Source organism: Pholcus phalangioides, unplaced genomic scaffold (genome assembly GCF_987345545.1).
Source record: "Pholcus phalangioides strain wild (caught in Gottingen) unplaced genomic scaffold, Ppha-v1.0 ptg000024l_1, whole genome shotgun sequence".
NCBI lineage: Eukaryota > Metazoa > Arthropoda > Arachnida > Araneae > Pholcidae > Pholcus > Pholcus phalangioides.
Window position 1 is genome coordinate 17,752,867 of NW_028301616.1, and position 19,365 is coordinate 17,772,231.

General features: G+C 37.0%; 1 protein-coding gene across 1 annotated transcript in view; it reads left to right on the forward strand.

Annotated features, from left to right (window-relative positions):
* LOC149068877 (protein TANC2-like) overlaps positions 1 to 19,365 on the forward strand; it is a 124,233-nt gene that overhangs the window by 71,606 nt on the left and 33,262 nt on the right. Inside the window, exons 3-9 of the mRNA XM_089250366.1 lie at positions 8,475 to 8,642; positions 12,132 to 12,284; positions 14,926 to 15,054; positions 15,190 to 15,396; positions 16,362 to 16,520; positions 17,947 to 18,039; positions 18,221 to 18,345. Coding sequence (XP_089106492.1) covers positions 8,475 to 8,642; positions 12,132 to 12,284; positions 14,926 to 15,054; positions 15,190 to 15,396; positions 16,362 to 16,520; positions 17,947 to 18,039; positions 18,221 to 18,345 — 1,034 coding nt within the window. The remainder of the gene's footprint in view (positions 1 to 8,474; positions 8,643 to 12,131; positions 12,285 to 14,925; positions 15,055 to 15,189; positions 15,397 to 16,361; positions 16,521 to 17,946; positions 18,040 to 18,220; positions 18,346 to 19,365) is intronic.

Genomic DNA, 19,365 nt, shown 5'->3' on the forward strand with positions numbered 1-19,365 from the left:
TTCTGTGAATGGTATGATAGTTAGGGGCCCATATGTCGGGATAGTTTTTTTATAACCACCCCGTATATAAAACAACATGTTCTGACTAATTGATCAGTTTTTTCTTTCAAGAACACTTCTAAGATATTAAATTATAAATTACCAATTCATTGTCTGTCAGAAGTAAAAAGTTTTGATTTTGAGTAGCTAAATATGTGCAAACAAATTAACTTTTCTATTCGTTATTTCGAAAAAAAATCATGAAAGACCATCCAAACGACAGAAAAAAAGTCAATTTTTGTTTAACTGCTTCTTTTTTTTTCAGCATATGTGTAAGAAATACGTTGATTTCATTATTTTAAAAGATAAAAACAACAGAAATAATTATTTCTTACAGCGATATTTGTTTCCGTAACAGAGTGGACACAAAATCCATAACTTTCAGTCATAAAACCTCAAAAAAATATAATATTATAAAATAAAAGTGAAAAATATTTATGAAATATTAAACTTGATTTGCTATAATTTGAGATCAATTTTATTTTGAAATTCAACTTTTAATTTTTCATTTCAAAAATGTGGAAAGTACACTTTTTTTTGGGAATGACCCATATGCGGTCTGACAACCGTGGCTCCCATTCCACTGTTTTACTCATCTTTGTGTCTCCGTGTAGAAGTAGTGGGATAATACTGTGCATTATTAGTTTGCAATTTTACACTGTAATGCTCACCAAATGAGACTTTTTGGAAATGTTTCGGTTTTGTCCCGGTTATTATTAATAGTGTGTAACAAGAATTTCTGGGATTTGTCCCGATTTTGCAGTCACCTCATCTGGTCACTCTAATCCGGCACACTCTGGGGTGATATATGCCGGATTACAGCGACAGTGTTATTGTATATGGCAGTTTGACGTTGCATATTCAAGACTTGAAGAAATGCATGATGCTTACAGAGCACGTTGATAAGTGTTGAAATTCGATCAATGAAAACCGGTCCAGAGGTTTCAGAAATGTTTCCCGATTTTCTGCAAAAAAAAAACGAAAATAAAAACCTTGTCATTCACGGTGCATCCATCCAACAGTAGAAGATTCCTGGTAGCCAAAATAAGTAGGCGTTGGGGTAATTGATAGGTCGAGCTTCCTTCCCACGCTCTTATTAACAGATTATCGTCAGTCATTGGATGCTTTTTGTTTTTTAAATGAGGTTAATGTGTATTCCAAGTGGGACCAGGCTGTCTGGTGAAGGAAGACCTTCTCTACCACACGCTGTCGAGAGGGTTTTTAATTTCCTTATTATTATCGTTTTCGATTCCATCTTTTTCCATTTTGAATAGCCGTCGGGAAACAGCGGCGTTATCTTGATGACCCTGAAGTTCATTTGAATTATGATCATGATGATAGTTATCGCCTTTCCAGTTCCCACTTTTTTTTTTTTGCTCTGTTCAAGATCCTTCAAGAATTTATTTTTTCGGGAGAATAGAAACGCTGTTGGATTTTTTTTGGCATTTTGCCTACTTGCCACGGTCGTTGGTTGCGTTCGTTTGGTCCACCTGTACGAGAAAATGTCGCGGAAACAACCTGATGAGTTTATTGTGGTGGGGATTATTTGTGCGGTATCTTTTCTCTGCGCGTGTTTCATTATATGTTGAATTTCAAATAAATTGTATTCAAGGTTCTTGACTACTTTTATAGCTCGTTTCCGCTTCCTACTTCAGGCTTTACTTCAATGGAGTTTTCATAATGAGCTGTATTGTAACTACATATGAATTAATTGAATGGAATTATGTAGGGTGTCCTAGAACGGTTATGGTGTCTGCCCGCGTAAACTTTTTTGCTGGTCCGCAAACATTTTCGTGCAGTGTATGTAGTAACTGCATAATTTTGGATTTAAAAAAACAAATACTGTCTCTCAATTTGCTTTTATTTCTTTTTTGCCGTCAGCCGGTCTGCAAATAATTATAATTATATATATAGATATAATTTTTTTTGTCGGTCCACAAATCATTCCTTCTATTTAAGTATTTACCTTCTGCCGGACTGCAAATTATGTTCCGTGGTTTGCTTTTTGCCAGTCCGTAAATGATTATTTCTCTCATTTCTACCAGTCCGCGAAAATTTTCAACTACAGTACTCACGATTGAACGTCACTTGAAATGGCAAAACCAGTTTTTTTTTTAAAGATGGAGCAGGGGTCTGTCCAGCCAAAATTTGGGTCCGTTTTCCGGACCCTTCACAAAATTTCCGATCTGAAAAACGGACCGTTCACAAAAATCTGGATCTGAGACACGAACCCTCCACAAAATACGAATTAATGAAACCATAAAATTGGCATTTCATTTCTTTTGTGATAAATTAACTAGATTATGTCACTTCTCACAGAATTATTTTTCCCAAAATTGATGACCCTTTTCACGAAAATGAGGAAAATTTTCACAAAAACAGAACCGTACAAAAAATTTGTGGACAGTCCCCCTGTAGGCCATTGGATATACTGCAAGAAAAAGGTAAAGATATCGCTTGTGTCGGCCTGCAAGCCAATAGGTGAAATGGCCTTCAGCGAAGTCACGAGCTTCGTGCGGAGGCCTTGTTCTATGGGTGGTGTTGAATGAATCCGCTACTCCTTTGTAGGTGCCATAGCCACATGTCCTCCAAGCATGAGATGTGGCTTGGCTATGTCACGTGATTGAGTCTTGGCGATACCGTATTTAGTATCGCAATTTCCCGAATTTTCCTTGATGAGGTATGGTGGACCAATGCACCTATACCAAAGTATAAATAAAAGGATTTTCATTTGAACCCATATGGGGATATTATTAATATCAATGAAAACAATTGAATAAGTTTTCGTTCAGTTAGAATTGAATTTTGAATTCTGCCTGCGGACCACCTCTGGTCCGTGGACTATAGGTCGAGAAACGCTGAATTAGGCAATTGTGTATCCTCTGTCACGCGACGCGAATACTCCAATGCCAAACGTCCTATCTGGTCTGAAAACACTGAGCTCTCTATAAGGAAAAGCTTCAGCGTCTTTTCTCTGTGTTCGTTTCTCAAAAGCTCAGTGTCTGAAAATGGTCTTCCGGAAACGCTAAAATAACCTCACTTTGAAAGGTTGGAAGGAGTAAAACCTAAACGAAAATAGAACGAAGAAAAGGAAATAGAACAAGAGAAGAAAACGCGGGGAATGTGACGGACACTGTTATTTATTCAAATTGATTTAATAACGGCCACAGAGGTTTTCCACGAAAGACATTACCTATTGATTCCGTCCTTACTTCAGACCAGTTTCGTAATTAATTACTACGTATACCGAAAGAGAGGAAACAGAAATTAATAAACCAGAGCCCAAGGAGAATGGTTTTTATTTTCTTATTTTGTCCCTCATTTAATCTATTAAAAAAAAGATACACGTCCAAGTTTGTTTGTTTGTTTTTTTTTTTGTTTTTTTTTTCATATCAACTTCAGTAAGGCCGGGATTACACTATAAAACTTTGATAGAAGATCTTTTACAAAAATTGAAAGATGCAATCAATATACGGGTGATTATAAAAAAACTATCCCGACATATGGGCCCCTAATTATCATACCATTCACAGAAACTGAATGGAATTTTGGCATAAGGTATTTTGAGGTATGCGCTCAAGAATATGGAAAACAACAGTGTCACTCTAACAGTTACGGTTACAGTGAGAAAATTTCGAAAATATCAAATGGCAACACCAAGTTTTTTGTATTGGAATGTGATCTCCATTGTAAAAAACCCTAAATAGAGTTGGAATGGCACCTGTAGCACGAAAATCCCCGGAGCTAGGCAAGGAAAAAGGACTTTGCCTGCACCAGAGCATTAATGTTCGTTTCATTCGTCACACCGTTTCTTCGGCTGAGATCCCAGCCTGATTAGTCCTCCACAAGGTCATGTGGAAAACACAATAAAATGCTTTATTTTATGCTGCTTCTCTGTCCTTATTGGTTGTCCTCACTTTTAGCCTATCTACCGCCGGTGATTTTCATGCTACAGTTGCCGTTCGAACGCTATTTAGGGTTTTTCACAATGGAGATCACATTCCCATACAAAAAACTTGGTGTTGCCATTTGATATTTTCGAAATTTTCTCACTGTAACCGTAACTGTTAGAGTGACACTGTAGTTTTCCATATCATTCTTGAGCGCACACCTCAAAATACCTTATGCCAAAAATTTCATTCAGTTTCTGTGAATGGTATGATAGTTAGGGGCCCATATGTCGGGATAGTTTTTTTATAATCACCCTGTATCTATGCGTATTGGTTACATTCGCTCGAATGTAGTCTTATTCATAGGTGCAAATGCTTCCCATTTACCTGGAAGACTTCCAATTTTTTAGCCTTATCGGAAACCAGATTCTTCCGATTTTTCGTATCGTTATGGAAAAATTGTGTTTTGTAAAAATTCAAAATCCTCAAGGAAAATCCCTCAGTCCTTGCAATCTCTAAGTGGCCATGTTTTCCTCGAAGATTTTTTTCTCATTAATTCTGAATTTTTATCTCTTATTCTAATTTTTTTTTCTCATTAATTCTGATTTTTTTTGTCTCATTAATTCTGAAATTTTTCTCACACGAATTCTGAATTTTTATTTCTGAATTTTCATCTCTAAATCTGTGATTTTTTTTCTCTCTCAATTCTGGGATTTTTTTCTCTCTCAATTCTGGGACTTTTTTCTCTCTCAATTCTGTATTTTCATCAGAATTCTGGGATTTTTCTCTCATCAATTCTGGTATTTTTCTCTCATTAATTCTCGATTTTCACCAATTCTGGTATTTCTCTCTCTTTAATTCTGCATTTTCATCATTTCTGGGATTTCTCTCTCATTAATCTTGAATTTTCATTTCGCTCTAATTTTCTAATTTTTCTCTCTCATTAATCTTGAATTTTCATTTCGCTCTAATTTTCTAATTTTTCTCTCTCATTAATTCCGAGTTTTCATCAGTTCTGTGATTTTTTTTCTCTCTCTCAAGAATTCTGAATTTTCATCGATAAGTATATTTTTTCACCATTCCTGTACATTCTGTGATAATGCACGATGTTTTGAAAATCGTATCGATTTCAAATACCTCACGATTCTTCTATTCGATTCCTACATACCGACACCCTAAAGTAGACACACCCACACATCGGTTGGGAATATTACTGGTTTGATCGTTGCTTACTTTATACATAATTTCATCCTTAAAATGTCGATCTCGTGACGCACATGGTAGATTTCACGCACGCGTTTTGTGACAATAATTGACTGGAAACCTCATTTTCGTCTCAAGGTGTACTTCACAAAAACAAATCTGTCTTTTCTGACATTTTCAGCATTTTTCGTTGGTCCGAAAGTTGTAACACCAATAAAAAAAAAAGATAATCTAAAAACAGGAAGCAATCATTGAGGAGAAGCAAAATGCATATGTTGTTTCTGAAGTTGTTTTGTCCATTATAATAACTCTCTACTGGTTTTTCTGTTGGCTGGTGCTAGTAATAAACATAATCTATCATTATAACCAGAGATTCTGTTTCCACCAGTCTTTGTTTCCCATTGGTTACTTACCCATTTTTTTCCCCTTTTTTTGATGATGATGATAATACAATCTTTTCAATTACTGTGGTGGTTATTATTTTCTTTTCTGGTGTTTAAGGATCTGAGCCATTGAAGGTCAAGATCATTTGCTTATCCATTGTTGGCTTCTTGAAAATAATAATAATAATGCAGCTGATAAGTGTTATCTATCATCTATCACAAACTGGAAGTCTTTTTTTTTTTTTTGTCCTCTTCTTGTAAGGCTTCCAGGTCCTTATTTATGTTTTTGCTAACTCAGCATGGTTATAATGAAGCATGAATCCCCCTTTTCTAAGGATTCAATTGCATGTAATCTTCATTCTACTACTACTACTTAATGGTAGATGTACCTGGAACTCCTTCATGTGGATAATTTCTGAGGAATGTTCAGCACCTTGTGGGAATGTGTGTGTTTAGGGCCTGTAATGTATTTTTATGGTTAGAAATTGTGTGTGTTTGTTTGTTTGTTTGTTTCCTTTTCGTGCTGGTGCTGCCATCTGCTCTCCATATTTGGAAGTGAAAATGGTAAATGCTTAAATTTTCATGTGTATCATGTTGAAGGTGAAACTTTTCGACAGGGCACAAACATTTTCTTCTGGAGAAATTTTGTGTTGCAAACCTCGAAAAGCATATAAATTAACAGAAATAGATTAAATAGCATATAAACCAGCGGTTCTCAACCGGTGCTCCGTGTGCACTTCCCAGGGGTTCCTCGGCAACTTAAGGAAAATAAAATAAATAAGTGACTTTGATAGAGATAAATTAAAAAGGCATACAAGGTTCCACCAGAAAAATTACATACAAAAAATTTGTGATAAGTGATTATCTAGAAATAATTTAATAACGGAAATCAGCGTTACATATGTATATGGTGTAAAAGATATTTTTAAACACCATCTGTTATAAAAAGTGTACAGCGGATGTTTATATCTATACATGAAGCAGTTGAAGAAATTTCCGAAGGTCAAGAATCGTCTTGAATTAAAGAATATCAAATAATTCCATAGTTTTTCCTTTAGCTTTTATGCTATGCTTTACTCAAATTGTATATTTTATAAGAAAATAAAACATATATGTAATATATATTATCCAGAATAATTCTGTAGAAAGTTATTTACAATCATATAATGTGTTGAATAGTGTGACTATCCTGGATGCAACTAGGGTCACCGATTTGGGAATTCTCATTGACGAGCGGTTTAGGTTTTCTGAACATTGTTCAGCGGTGGTCAAAAAATCGAATAGAATGCCTGGTGTCATTTTCTAAAAGGTCTCTTGGCATTCTCCTAAAGTCATTCTTCCGCTTTTTCGAGGCTTAGTTCGTCCTGGACTGGAGTATGCTGTAAGGTTTTGGAGACCTTACCTACAGAGCGACATAGACTTGGTTGAAGGGGTGCAGAGAAGAGCTACGCGTGTCCTTATTGGCACACGGGGGCTTGAGTTATGAAGAGAGATGTCATTCTTTGAATATGTTACATTGGATGAACGCAGGTGTCGAGGAGATATGATCGAAGTGTTCAAAATTTTCAATGGGATGGATAGGATGGACCATGAACTTTTTGTACACCGCCAATCGACTGCTTTTACAAGGGGACACCAGTATCGATTGGTGAGGGACAATGCAAGGCTATGGTGTCATAGGGAATTTTGTTCTAATAGTGTTGTTAATAAATGGAACAGCTTACCCCCGGAGGTAGTAAATTGTAACACAATTGACACGTTTAAAAAGAAATACGATAAACATGTTGGGGTAAATCGAGAAGGCAAGCATAAGTATTCTTTATGGACATTGTATAATATTTTATCACGTGTATATATTGTTTTCAATTTTTGTTAATTGCATTTTTAATTGGGTTGCTGTATTTTTGAAATATATGGCATCCATATTTTTATGGGCGTCTTTTTCTCAGCCACCTCGTTGGACATTTTGCCTGTTGTGGCGTTGTATTTGTATTTATTCTTTGTATAACAGTCACTTTAAACATTACATGCAGTTAATGTATTTCTAATGGGAATTTTTATATGAAAGGCAATTGAGTTTTTTAACAAAGGTTTTCCGATGGAGAGTTTTTTTGTGACGTGACAGTTTAGTTCCTCCCCCTCCTATTCGTGACAGTTTAAATCGTGGTGCCCGAGTGGCATGGTGGTAAGATGCTCGTCTACCATCGTGAAGGTTGTTGTCAGGGTCCCGGGTTCGAACCCAAGGGAGGATATCAATCAGATATTTTCCCTAACGAACTCGAGGCGACCACCGATAGCCCCGACACCCTTTCGCTTCCAGCCCATCTCACTAATGGCAGTAAATTGCAATATAGCGATATGGCCAGAGTTGGTGTTTGGTGAAGTAGTTTAAATCGTGAAAAACTGTCATATGTCAAAAACCTACCAACTCATCTCTGTACACATTTGAATTATTTTAAACAAAAAATTTGTCCCCACACTTTATAAAGTTATTGATTTTTCCCCTTTATATTTATCGGTATCTTAAATATTTTGCCCTTTTATGACAGTAGCTCAATTATTCAGATCATACTTATTGCCTCTAATTTTGATATTTAAAATGCACCTACTGCATCATTGTTACCACAATAATGTAAATGCTATTTTTGTTTTTTCCCCTCCTCCTTCCCCTATTACTTGATAGTTAAATATTTCATACATTGCGCTTTTTTTATATGAAAAACCCGTCATTCCCCAGTATGTGACTGACAATCATGTTCACCTTGAATGACCAGTTCTCTCTATTTGTTTATGTTTATGAATTTCTTTTGTTTACAAAAAATAAATGATACCCTTTAAAGAATGGAGGTAAATATATAGCCTACAGTTGGGAAAACACACGCATGAATACATTCATGTATAAATGATGAAATGTGATTTTATTATTTGCAACTTTGAAACTTTTCTTTTTGCTTTTCAGATACCGCAGCAGTTAAAAAAATGATGTTTGAAGGTGGTGGTCCTTTATGCCCTTCTTGCTGCACTCCTTTCGACACGAGCAAACACAGGCGGCTCATCGACTCATGCGGACATGAGATATGTTACATGTGCATCAATTCTGACCACTGCCCCCTCTGTATATACACGGGTACGCATAATAATCCTATTGTACAATAATATTTACTGATTGTAATCTGAGTACTTCAGAAAGTCTGGTGAAACCTCCCAAAAAAGTAATTTTAAAAAATCAATCAATATTTTTAAATGGTAGCGAGGTTTCACTGAAATCATTTTTAGAATGGGCAATTTTTTTGAAGCAAAGCAAAAAAAAACCTTTTATGTGAGTATTGTGTTGAAGATCTACTTGCTCTCTGTACAGAAACATTTTTTGAGTGACTGGTTCTCAATTGTGACTCGAAGTTTGAAAACCAACTTCAGCTGACTACCAACATGTTGCCACTGAGTCCTATGGTCGCAATACCTTCCGTATATTAATCAATTTTTCGGCAGCCTGCTCTACGCTACAAAGGAAACTCGCCCAGATATTGAATATGCAGTTGGACTGCTATGTTAATTCTATTTCTGTACAACCAAAGAGCATTGGGTTGATGTAAAATGTATCATGCATCACCTAAGGAAAACATTGAAACTGACATTAAATTACACGCGTGAAGTTAATTTCGAATTTGTTGGATACTGTAACAGCGATTATTCTGGTGATCCTGACATCAGGATTCACATTCCTACTTGCTGGAGCTGCTGTCACTTGGCAGAGTAAAAAAAGCAAACAACCTTGGCCAGCTCAACTGTCAAGAAGCTTAATATATTGTCTTAGCAGTTTGAAAAAAAGAGGCCCTATGGTTACACAAGTTTCTCAAGGAACTTTACGTGCTGGAAGCCAAAAATGTCTCAATCAAGATCTACTCTGTGACAATAATGGAGCAATCGACTTGGCATATTGATGTCACCCACCATGTGTGTAGAGATGTTAAAAATGACAAGACTGAAGGGCGCGGTAGCCCGGTTGATAAGATACTCGCCTAAAGTGCCAAAGGATGTTTAGAGGTGTCGCGAGTTCGATACCCGGTTCGTCCTTGTCAGAAAACTTTCCTGACACAGGGGTACAACAAAAAAACGGCGACTTGACCGCAGCAAAAAATTGCTACCGCAGGGAGTCCCCCATCGAGGGGTTAGCGCACCAACCTCTCGACGAGTATAAAAAACAAGCCTGCCTTTCGGAATCGGCAATAAATTGTAGGTCCCGGTCTAATTAGCCCTCGTGTGCAGAAAATGACCGTGGTGCAACAAAAATGATCAAATGAAGTTTTGAACTGAACTCATAGTAGCCGATCCATTAACAAAGGCTGTACCAAGACCAACACGTGAACTGTGTTATGCATTTCGAAGATGGATCTCAAATAACTTTTTTGCCATCTTGAAATCAGTGGGGGAGTGTTGAAAGAAATCTAATTTGAAATGATTTCACATGACTCATGAACGAATGTCTTGTAAACTCTTTATAGTTTTACATTCGGCTGGCATTATTGAGCCTGCTGTTCGTTTTCTTCTAGGACGATGCTTATTTTCTTCATGTATTAAATATAATTCAAGTTATTTAGGCTGTCGCCGACTGCAGCTATGACTCCTGTAATTTTTAAAAAAGTCACATTCAATACCACAACCTGCCGACTGTTTTTTCAAAGCAGAATTGAATGTCCGCTTGATGACCCTGTCCCTGGCTTTATCTATGATCTTGAGCAGCGGTTCTCAACTGGTGCTCTGCAGAGCCCTTAGGGCTCCTTGTGCACTCTCCAAGGGCTCCGCGGCCACTCGAGGAAAGTTAAAAAAAACAGTAAAATTAAAAAAAAAAATTATTACAAATATTTTTAAATAGTAAAAATAAATCAGTAAATTTGATGAATAATTAAAAAATTGGTCTACGGATCTCCACCATAGAATTTTTTTACTAAAAAGGGCTCCGCGAGTCAAAAGATGTTGAGAACCGCTGATCTTGAGGCAGCAGTGAACGATGTGGAAATTTTTTCCAAAACTCTTGTAGGTTAATATTTGTTCTGTTTACTGAAGATTGTGCACAATCCCACATTATATTATGTGTGCAAGTGAGTGAAGCATTAGTTCAGTTGTGATCATGTGCTATTGAGTTCAAGGTGTGCAAAACTTTTGCTCATAATACCAATTATCGCTCATTTATGGAGTCATAATTGATCAAAATATTTACTCGTCTTGCAAATTTTTCTTAAACTAAAATTCCTCTTTAATTGTATCTAAATTTCCCCCTTTCCTGTTGTGGAAGATAAGCGTTTTAAAAAGATGCTCAAACTTTTACACTCCCAACATACAATCAAATTTTTGAAAAAGCACTTGCAAATGACCTCGCCAACAATATATTTATAGTGAGATTAAAAAAAAGACATATAAATGGTAAAACAAACAAAAATGTGGGGTAATTAATGGTCAGAGTATTATATTGCTGACGTATAAATACTCTGTGTCAAATCTGTCAACAAAATCTCAAAATTGGACTTGGCTTATAAATACTGTCAAAGAAATCACCGACCATAGGCGTACACAGAATTTTCTGGGGTGGGGGGGGGGGGTTACATTTTTTCTTGCAAAATAACACTATAATCTTGGCTCAAGGGGGTGCCATTGAAGCCGACAATATACTTTGTCAGAAGTCACAAGTCCAATTTGAACTTTTGAGTCACTATGAAAAATAGTAAAAATTTTTTTAAAGATTTTTCTAACTCTCAGAACCGCATTTATTGTTTTGCTGCCTGTGAGCTACACAAATTTTGCTGCCCTTCTCCCATTCTAGTTTTTAAATTTTCTTGACTACTCTTTCGTCGAATTTGTCCCCCTGTGCAATAAACTGTTTGGCCTTCCTCCACTCCTGCGAATTCACTTGTGTTTCTTCATCACTCTTTTGGTCACTCCCACGCTCACACACTCTCTAAGTCACTCTTTTAGTCATTTGCTTCTACACACTGTTTTGGTCAATCACACGGGCTCTAGGTCACTCTTTTGGTCATTTACACATCACTCTTTTGGTCATTTGCACATCACTCTTTTGGTCATTTACACATCCCTCTTTTGGTCATTCACATGCTTTCTCATGCTCTAGGTCACTCACTGACCTAGTCTCTTGCTCTGTAGGTCACTCTCTGACCTACTCCCTTACTGTCTTGGCAGAGGCGGATTCATTTAGGGTTATAAAAATCTTGCCGCCCTTCTCCCATTCCAGTAGTTTTCTTGCCACTCATTCCTTAAATTTTTCCACCCCCCTCTGAACTTGTTTCCCTGGGTTATAGCGCCCCCCCCCCCCTGTAAATATGCCACTGCTAACTTTTACAGTAGATTTATCTATGTTCAGATAACTGGTTCATGATCCATAGCTGCTCATATCATGAAATAATTAAAATTTTTAATCAGCTGCAGTAAGTCCGTCATTTTTTGTGGACTTGATGACTTTTGCTTGAACACTGGCGATATGATTCAATTTTTATTCTTGCCATTCCCCCCAACCCCATTTCATTTACTTTTTGTTTGGGTTTTTTCCTAATTTTTTTTGTCAGCAAAAACCAGCTAAACCGTATTTATTTTAATATGATTCTAGCTACTCAAGTCTATCAAAACGGTTCTCAACAGACAAGATTTGCCAGACCTAGACTGAAGACTAATGGCCATTTCACTACCTATATGCAGACACGAGATGGCAGCCGGCATTTGTTAGAAAGGGCTGTACCAAATGGAGCTTCACAGGAACAAAGTAATTAATAATGCTTATACATTCATGAATAGCTATTGAAATTTATACGCGATGTCCTCTATCTGCTCTCGTCATTATCCAATAGCTAATTCCTTAACCATTGGTCGTAGAAGTAATAAGTCATATTTAGTATAACCTACACGCTCAACCCATAGAGTCACCTGATGTGGCTTATGACATCAAACCTAATTTTAGAAAAATGTGAAATATCATTTACAGATAACTTAAAGCAGCGTTTGTCAACCATCAGGCCCTGACATTAGTCTTACTGGGCCGTGAGCAATTTACTGTTTCATTTTCCTCATTTATTTCTCATTAGTCATGTGTATAACTGGGCCTTTCTCTCACAAAAAAGGAATCAACCAGCGTGAGCTTCCCAAGGTTGAGAACCACTGACTTAAGGGACCCCTGGTATAGTTCCACATCATTTAAGTGACCTGCAGCATATTTGCAGGTCACTAGAATGCTCCACAATACGGTTCCAGAGCACTTAAGTGGCCTGTGGTGCTGTTTACATCACTTTAGTTACCTATAACATAGTTGTAGATCACTCAAGCAGGCCATGACAGGTACTTCTAGCTTTGTAAGGCACCAGAACATCATTTTGCTCTGGGACCTTATGTTACTATTGAGATGATCCTACTCATTGGAGATATCAATAGCTAATAGTTACTGTACCCACCTTTACATCCAGTACATACAATGCCTAGGAGGGTAAGTCTAAAACATGAAGTTGCGTTGTCTAATAGAAGCAGCATTTCTCAAACGTTTGACTCTCTCAGCCTTTATAAGTATGAAATAACTATAAAGACTAACTATAATTCTTATGGTAGAGCCATCTAGGCCTCTTTTTATTTATTTATGTGCTTATCAAATTTACTGATTTATTTTATTACCCCTTGAGTGGCCACAGAGCCCCCAATTGTTCCATGAAGCACCAGTTGAGAACTGCTGATAAGTGATGATTTTGAAAAAATTGTCTATGGAAGTTCAACCTGGGGCCATAATGGTTCTGGAATATTCTTAGGGGACCACTGGTGAAAATCAAATAAAAGGAGGAGCCTTAACTAGGTGTGAAAACAAATTCTATTGTGAAGAAATAAAACTCTTCAATGAAATATGGTGAGAAAAAAATGTACTATACTTTCAGAATCCAGCAGATCTTCCCAAAACCTGGACCCCCCCCCCCCTTAATGCATGGACCTGCAATCAATCTTATTCATGAAATTTGTGTTTGAATAAATCTAGTTTTGACTAAATTAAATCCTAAAGTAGAAAGTGTCTCGCTCCTGGATGATGGTGGGCTGCTCTGAATAAAACGGGGGGGGGGGGAGGGCTGAGGAGAAAATGTAGACAGGTGAGTCCCAACAATGTAACACCCCCCCCCCCCCCGCCCCTTTCCGTGACAAACATTCTAGTTACAAGGGGGGTGATATCAGGATTTCAGAGATGCTTTGGTGGGGCATAATCTCTGAAAACGATTGGGAAACTTGCCGTCTGGCAGTGGAGTGGTTTGGAAGCTAGCTTCTGACTGTGCTGGACTCAGTTTGAATCCAGGTTTGGACATGGATGTCCACTAACGCTAACAAATTCCCTGGGCAGATCATGCTGATCCCTTGGGAATCGTGAGGATAATGTTATTATGAACACTGATGTAGACCAAATGGGGAAGCATGGACTAAAAAAAGGTTAAGAAACAATGGTGGCATGCAAACTTTTTGAAGTGCAACCCCCTTTTGCCCAAAAAATTTATCGGTGACATAGGCTGACCATCCACGACATTCTAATTCTTTTGCCAGTAAATGTGCTGTCCCAAAAGCACTTTTCTGAATGCTTGTTTTGATTTTAATTAGGGAATATTGACTTTCTAAGATATTCAATTTTTTTTTTTGATATCATATAAATATTCACTTAATATCATTAAATATTTACTGCAGTTAGGGCCCCTTATGCAAGATGGAAGTGTAGCGAGGTGTGTGGTCGTTGATTTCCGTACACAGGGTGATCAAGAAAGAATCATCCAATTTCAAAATGATTCTACACTTGAAATCGACCATTGGCAAAAAATTTTCATAAAACATAGACACATTCTTTCCCCCCCCCCCCATATATTCACATATTACTTATCATTTTATTCTGTTTTTTTATTTTTTAAGAAATATACGGTTTTGAAATCAGGCAATTCTCTCTGTCGGGATGTAAAAGTACTAACTTGATATCGTCTTCCGCATGCCAGAAGCACCAATGTACAAATTTTCCTCTTTTTTTTATCAGCTGTTTGGATTAACTTGTTTGGCTATCTAAGTTGGGCCTGGAACCCGAATGTGTATCCTTATTGAAACACACGTTACAAAACATTTTAGGAAAATATCTTTCATAGAGTAACGTGGGTAGAGTAAACATTCAAATGTCATTTCCTGGTTTGCGACCCATGGTTTGCGCACCACTGATCTACAGGGACGATAGAGCTCCCTTCAGAACCGGGGGAAGTCCACCGGATGTGTTTCAGAACTAAGTTATAGGATGGCAATGTCACCATGTGGTGGGGGGGGGGGGAGGAGAAAACCATCTTAAATCATGTTTCTTTACATTATTTTGTGTACAACATTGGGTTTTTTCTTCTTATTTTATCTTCCTCCAGATCCTTTGTTAGCTGGCCGGAGAAGCCATTACCCGGTTTCAAGTCCACAGCTATATCGTTCCCAGCGTATGCACAGGCGTACAAAATGGCCAAATCCACTTTGCCCAGAGAGTCAAGGGACTGCTTCAGGTAAGTAACAGAATTTCACACTTTCTCTGTTCACTTCGAAAAAATTGTATGAACTGATGATTCTATAAATATGATGTTTGCACAGGAAATTATTTAATCAAAACTGATACGGTACACCCTTGAATTTCACTACAGATGATGAGTCGCATTCCTGCCACTCATCAAAAAACAACGACCTGTATATGAGACTTGGTTTACTACTTGGTGATCGTGCAGCACATGCTGGTGGTGCATCTAAATTGGCCAGCTTCTCGAGCCGGGCATCGTATGCTAGCATACCATCCTCTCTAGCCAGCAGTGAGATAAACACAGCGAACACAAGTCCTATATCTACATTAACAGGTACATTTACATTTCATGTTTTTGTTTATTTAATTACGTATACGAATCTGTGAATAGAAATTTCATACATGTTAGGGTATGAGTACAAAGTCCAGGTGTTTTAGGAACTGGCCAATAACTGATTGGTTTCTTTGTGGAGTGATCAAAGTGTTACGCACACAGTGGTGCTACTGCAAAGTTTTGTGATTCAATCAATGTCAATGAAGCTAAAGTAACTTGTTGAAGACTTAAGAGAGTAGCGTTTATTTTCTTTGTTTTAATCCTACAGTGTAGTTAGTTTTGAATTGAACAGTATTGGGAATATCATCTGTAAGCACAAACCAGAGGCGTATACGGGGGGGGGGCATGTGGGGACCCGTGCCTCCCCCTTTAAGTCAACCAAAGATCGGGGGGGAAATTAATATTTTGCTGGAAAAAATTAAGATATCAAAAGAAAATACCTTTTATGCTGTATTAACCAATTTTTAATATTTTATGAAGGGTGACAACTCAAAATTTCTTGTGCCCCCTCTAAAGGGTGGGGGTATCCTGCAAGTAGTTTGGATCATTAGAAGTTGGGGGGCAGGCAGTTTGGCAAAGTGAGTTAGAAAGGCGAGGAATCGTCATATGGTAGATATTAAACGATTCTAAATATTGCTCGTGAGAAAAGTTGTAAATTTTCAGCTTCTACTGCCTTCATTTGTTTTTAAATACGCTTCACCAAAATTTATTCCCAATTTATCTTGATCATCACCTACTAGTTTCATGGCTGATATAGCCAAAAAAAAAATAGTTGGTGCTTTTATGTGGATTTGCAGTATTCTGCTCGGTATATCTTGACGCTTCACCCTTTTTTTTTTATGAATCTTGACCCATTTTTGTGTACTGATCATAGATATAAGAGTCCTATACTTCGGGTTGAAATTTTTATTTCAATTAGTGCTCGTATTTTCAATTCTTATGTGATCTCTTCTATATCATTCTAGACTCATCTGAAATTGATCAACCATCAAATATGAGTAGCTTCTGCTCGGCCAGCCGAGAACAGAGTACAGATAGCATGGTATCTCTGATGAGCACAAGCACTGGTCACAGCTCTTCTGGCAGTCCTATTGGAACCATGTTCCAGAGACATGCTCCTACAAGTAAATTTTACACTGATATTGTTATTTAGCCTAACACGTATACAGTGATACCTCGACTAACAAAGATCATTCATTCTGGAATCCTGTTTGTTATCCAAAACAGGATTTCCCACAGGCTTCTATGGAAAATTGTTTAATTCATTTCAGGTACTGCACAAAATTTAAAGATAAGTTATATATGTAAAACGCCAAGCAAACGCTACAAAAAAAAGTTATTTTTTGACTAAAGACATCTATATACAGCTTCAAAATTTGATAGAGACTGAGAAAATTAGTAGAATGGGAGAAAGGTGACAAAACTTGTGTATGGCCCTTAATAAATCCACTTCTGCCCAGACAGCTAGGAGCTAGCTCAGTGAGTAACTAAGTGACCTAGAGAGTTTGAAAGCACGTTGAGTGAGGAAAAGAGTGATTTAGAGCATGTGATAGCTTGTGAATGACCAAAACAGTAACCTAGAGGGTATACAAACATGTGAATGACCAAAAGAGTGACCTAGAGAGTGTGAAAGCATACCATTGACCAAAAGATTGATCTAGGGCTTATGCAAGCATGTGAATGACCAAAAGAGTGACTTAGAGTGTGAGCATGGGAGTAACCAAACGAGTGACATAGAAATGCAAATGTACTTGCAGGAGTGGGGAAAGGCCAAGCGGGTTATAGCACAGGGTGGCAAATTTCAGGTAAGAGTAGTCAAGAAAATTAGACTAGAATGGAAGAAGAGCAGCAAAATTCATGTAGCTCACAGGCTGCATAACTATAAATGTGCCTCTGGAGATGCTACAGTTCATTTTATTTTATGCTAATGTACACAGCTAACACCATCTTTAGTCTACCAAAACTTGTGTTGACGCAACCCAATCAAATTTATAGGTGTCCCCATCCATTTGTGATTCTATCAGCTCATTTCTGTGTATGATACATGCAGCTAGAAAAGGTAAGCTCCTATAATGTCCAGACTGTTCAGTTCGATACTACATGTCTTGCACTGAAAAAGCGTGTTCTGGAAACCACTGCTCTTTTTTTTTTTTAATTAATTATTATTGGCCAGCTCCTATTAGCCGAATCTTTCATTTTACTTGAAATGGTTCAAAAACTTTCAGAAAGAAAACTAGAGGTACATCTGGAAAAAGATTCAAATTCTGTCATGAGTTAATCAAGCTCTAGTGATAATAATTCTGATGAGGATTAGCACGAAAATTCAGCTTACAACAGGGCTGTTTTAGATTAGCATTTGCATCCATATCAATGAAAGTGTTCGATAACTGAATCCATACTCATTAGCTGAGGAAGAAAACTTTTTTAAAATATCTTTTAGTTACCCGAAACATCATTCTACATTGCGCAATACAGGAAAAGTGTGTGTATACTGATATATGAGTAATGGAAGAAAATAGGATATAAACTGGTTTTTTTTTTCTTTTTCAGGGATAAGTGACAGCTTCATTCATATTGCGAGACGTAATATATCGAGAAGCAACACCAGCGATGATTCGGCTTTGCATCTTGCTGATATCAGCCGTAAGTTGCAATAGAAATTCATCCTAAGATCTTGTACATAAATTTATTTAAGTAAATTTTTATTTAAGATTATATTTGTTATCAAATACGGCTGTAACTTTGCTGTGTTTCCAAGTCTTTCTTCATGAAATGTGAACAATAACAGTGACTTCATGAATTGTTTTCCTCGTTCAAAAAACAGGTAGAGCTTATATCAATAAAGCATTCAACCAGTTGCCGTTGAAACCGTTGTATTTTGAAATTCCACAGTCTGAGATGGATCCTCTGTTTGTTGGAAGGCATTGGTTATTCAAAGAAATAGAAAAAGTAATGACTCACTCATTTTTTACTAATTTTTCTTTGAACATGTCGTACTGGCAAACACTGTGCAGAGTGTCCCACAATTGACTGGTGGTTTCCAAAATGGGATAGAAAGATAACGATGACAGATATTGAAGTCATTCTTGCGGGATATAAATGTGGGAAGAGAGCCAGGAATTTCAACTACTTTATTCATGTTGGAAAGGGTTGTATAGTTAATAAAATAGAAAAATTTACTTTTTATACGGACACCCTGTGTCCACAAACTCAATTAAAAAGTTATTGCCCGGTCCCTTCTCAGGCCAGCAAAAAAACTTTCATGTTTCTAAGGGCAATATTCGCTGAGATATTTGAATTCGAAAACTGAGAGGCAAGTTTGGAAAAAGAAATTTAATGGACAATGCTTCTTTCCCAATTTTCTCCAATTTTTTTAATTAAAATATCGCTGCAAATATTGCACTTAGAAACACTGAGATGTTTTGTTGGCATCAGGAGAGACAGGGCAACATCTTTCCCTGATTGGGTTTTCGGGCACAGGATTTCCGTATAAAAACTTATTTTTATTTTAATATCTATACAACTCCTTCCAACATGAATGACACAGCTGAAATTCTTGACTTGGCACATTTACATTCGCAAGAATGACTTTAACATCTGTTACTTTTTTTTTGCTATCCCATTTTAAAAAAACATCAGTCGATTGTGGGGACACTATGTATGATTATATAAAATAATCCAGCATTATTATTAGGAATAAGTAAATTCTGTATTTACAAACCAAATGCCAAAAATTGGGGATCATAGGTATCGCTTCTTTCCTCTATTACTGGTTTGGTTTATATGTGTAAGATTGGGAGTTTCAGTAAAGGAAGTTTAGTGAGTGGAACTTGCTTGGGAACTTTTTCCCTCATAGGAAAAAAAAGAGAAGGAAAAATATACACCCTTTTCTTTGGTGTATTTTTTGTAGTTTTCATGCTCCTTTCCCCTAATCCTTCGCTATTGTTCCTTATTACTGAATCAAAAACC